This window comes from Apaloderma vittatum, unplaced genomic scaffold (genome assembly GCF_000703405.1).
Source record: "Apaloderma vittatum isolate BGI_N311 unplaced genomic scaffold, ASM70340v1 scaffold35151, whole genome shotgun sequence".
In the NCBI taxonomy this organism is placed as follows: domain Eukaryota; kingdom Metazoa; phylum Chordata; class Aves; order Trogoniformes; family Trogonidae; genus Apaloderma; species Apaloderma vittatum.
The window spans coordinates 2,149-5,787 of NW_009701358.1; the positions used below are offsets into that span (position 1 = coordinate 2,149).

A 3,639-nucleotide genomic window follows, 5' to 3' on the forward strand; every position below is an offset into this window, starting at 1 on the left:
TGCAAGACTAATCATTTTCAGATAAATCCGACAATGTGCAAAAGTTCCCAACATCATGTTAGGAATAACAAGTGCTACCAAGAGATTCTGCTGAAATCAAATCGGAGAACATAAAACAGCAAAGTCAAGCCTCACACCTTGAACAGTCACAGTGAAGGTCCTGAACAACCTTCCTCTTTACAAGGTGAGATAACTAAGCTTTGCCTTCCACCCCAGTGATATTAGGTAAAGTTACATTTACATTAAAAGAAATACGGTTTCATTGCTGCTTAACAGTAACTTGAGACCTACCACTTAATACAAATTTGCTTAAATTGCCAGACAAATACTTTCCTTTTTGTCAGCCTTCTTTGGCCACATGTACCATTCTCCTAATTATGAACACTTTGTTCAGAAAGTGCTTCCTGTGAAAACTGCTTCAAATAAATGAGTTAACCTTGCAAAATCTAGCTTCCCACAACACGTAAATTTGTCAACCCTGCATTATGCAGTCCCGTATTTACAAAATACTTAGAAACTTTACATCTGTCTTTTACCTTACAAAAAGTGCAATTCTCTCACCCCACGTTATGGGGCAACAACATTCTTCATAAATTCTACAGAATAGCAGCCTATGATAAGCAAATAAGGTGCTTAGCTTATGCTCAGGATCTAACTGGTTAAGTACCACCAGGAAGTACATTTTGTATAGGCAGATTGTTCCTATCTACTGTCGAAGCGGTGCCACAGCTAGGTTTGCGAGCTCAATGAGAGCCAGGGCGCCATGCATGCGTTCACGCTGTTCCTGGAGGCGGCGGCGCCGAGCAGCTGAGTGAGCGCTGTTCTTCTCTTCATCATCCTCTTCATCAGACTGAAGATACTCCATTGGGTCCTGCTGTTCCTGATCTGTTTTCTGGATTGTTTTAGTTTTCAAAGCAGGAGCACGCTGTTCTCTGGTCTCCCAGTACCTACAAAACCAAACACAGGGAATGCTTTTAAAATACATGCAACTAACTCACACACCAACAATTCAAAGCTGGCAAAAACCTCACTGCATGTGGCTTTATCTTTCAGCCTTTCTATGGCAGTACTTAAGCTTGCAGAAACTTACTTTATTCAGTATTTTAAGGACAATAAAGTGCCCAAGTGAACATCTGTGACTGATTTCTCCTCTACAGGAGTTTCTCCCTAGGCATACACAATTGTTGCCCCTCATACAGATGCAAATTCTGCAAGGCTGTAGCACTAATAAGGCATCAGGGGGTGATGATCAAGCAAAAAGAAGCATTAAAGGAGAGGTCCCAAAAATAAAAAGGTAAAAGTCTCTTAAAAACTTGGTGTTGGCCAGGAGTTCACACTTCTTGAAGGAAGGGCAAGGCCCAGCTGATTTGTACAGTAAGAAGTGCCCCTAAGAACAAAATGTCTACTCAGACCACACTTATAAGTATTTAGAGAAAGGTTACACCATGACAGAACTTACTTTGTCAGCCACTCAGCCACAGCTTTATTGTCAGCCGTCTGCTTCTTACTCAGCCTGTCTGTGAGCTCTTCCCTCTTCAGTCGGGCATATGGATGTTTGGGGCAGTGACGGTTTGCATGTGTGAATCTACTTAAACAGCCTTAAAAAACACAAAGTGACAATGAAGAACACACTACGCAAAGCAGCCTAGCAACGAGTAAGCCTAACATCTGTAGGATGAAGATGCTGCTGAATCCAGCCCTCCTAGGTCTGGATTTAAACAGTGACGTCTAGTTGCAAGACTCATAATGTGCCCCATCATTTTATACATTAGTATCAACTGACTGAATTACTAATAACCTACTTATGTAACACGGTGTGCAATCCTTAGATGCCTATTTGCATGAATATGCAGATTCTGTGTGGCTCTTCCCTTCCCTAGAAGCTCCTCTCATATTGAAATCTGAAGCTTTAATGGATTTTTACCACTTGGAACAGCCACACGTTACTAGTACTGCACCGACCCTAGTTCGGAAAGCTGCCAATTGTTCTCTGATGGCTTACCATTCTCTGAGCAAACAAAAGGTTTCTCCCCTGTGTGGAGACGTTGGTGAGTTTTGAGCTGCCCACTTTGAACAAAGGCTTTCCCGCAGTCTGGGTAGTCACACAAATATGGCCTTTCACCTTAAAAATAGAAACAGAACAAGTTTATGAAAACTGAATGTAAGAGTCAGAGTATCCAGTAGTGGTCCCTGGCTTGAGCCTCACACAAGCAAGCTCTCATTATACCCACTCGAGAAACTCTTATACCTACTTTAAAAGCCCTAGTGTACCAAATAGCAGAGAGTTACTTCTACCTGAAACACATCTTTACTTTGAAGTATTTGCTTAATGCTACTGGCAAATGCAATTATTTCCAGAGAAAGGCTGGGGGGGCAGAATCCCAAAATTTAATTTTCCCTGTACTATATACTGATTTAAGCCTTTTGCACAGCACTGCATAAGCTCTGTCCCATCAAACTATGAACCTATAGAGCAAGTAATACAAAGTGAGATGAATAAATGGACAAGTACTGTAACTCCAGCTGTAATCATATTTGACATAGCCTGAACTAGGGTAAATCAACTAAGGACAACGGTACAGTAACATACAAAGTTCTAGAAATATCTCATTAAGGAAGACTATTGAAAGAAGTTGTAATAGATAAATGGAGGTCACAAAACAAACTTATTCCAGACTTAGGCCAAGAAAGATTTCTTAGGCCAGTCATTGAGGAAGACTTCCCCATGCAAACTGCAGTGAGAAGAATAGAGACAGCAGGTGTATCCTGCCTCGTGAGGATCTGACTGCATGCAACTATGCAAAGGCATGCCATGCCACCACTCCCTTAGGAAAGACCACAAAATAAAAGCGATGCTGACTTGCTAATTCAGAGGAATAATGCAAGGGTAGGCTCTGCTCAGTTAAGTGGTTCCTGCAAGTTCAACACCTAATACAACCAAGTGAAATAAAAATGTATTTAGGCCAACAAGCACGAGGAAAGAGTTGTTTAATATTAGTTCCTCCATTAGTCTTAGTGATTTGAATGAGAAAAAGAGACCATGAAAGGCAAGGTTTTTGTTGGGTTTCACTCATTTGGTTTGGGCATTTGGGTGGAGTGTCGGTGTTGCACCTGTTGTGAGCTACATTAGTTCATGTGTTATTGCAAATATAGAGTCCTGTTGGAGCATGGAAAAAATCATGTATTTGCACTCCAGTCCAAGCATCTCCAGTCCAACCACACCTGGGTATTGAGTGAGTTGAACCTACGTTATAACTGTGAGTTGCCTTCTACGTACAGTTCAGTAAATTAGCATGACCACCTCCACCCCTGAAAATGAATTTTAGGTGGTGAGAGACAAGTATAGGGTGATTTTAAGCATTTAAATGCTTTTCATAACATCTAAGCAACACTTCTAAGGTATTACATTGCCTAAGTTACCAGCTACTTACTCAGTTACTGCCACCTCTTACAGCTAAACTTCAATTCTGTGCAAAAAATACACCAGCAAGGAGACAGATCACAGAGAAGAGTCAGAATAAGAAGTGCTAGCGTGTACAAAGAACCAAGCTCGAGCAGAGTTCTCCCTTTTACAAAGTAAGCCTGTGACAGCAGCAGATAACTTACACCATTTGTCTATGTTTACAGCCCAAATTGCTG

The 3,639-nt window shown here is 41.3% G+C and overlaps 1 protein-coding gene across 1 annotated transcript in view; it reads right to left on the minus strand.

Annotated features, from left to right (window-relative positions):
* Positions 1–459: 459 nt before the first annotated feature.
* The window catches only part of ZNF367 (zinc finger protein 367), a gene marked incomplete at its 5' end in the record, with an annotated part of 3,557 nt that continues 377 nt past the window's right edge, over positions 460–3,639 (minus strand). Inside the window, 3 exons of the mRNA XM_009879123.1 lie at positions 460–947; positions 1,460–1,598; positions 2,003–2,122. Coding sequence (XP_009877425.1) covers positions 707–947; positions 1,460–1,598; positions 2,003–2,122 — 500 coding nt within the window. The remainder of the gene's footprint in view (positions 948–1,459; positions 1,599–2,002; positions 2,123–3,639) is intronic.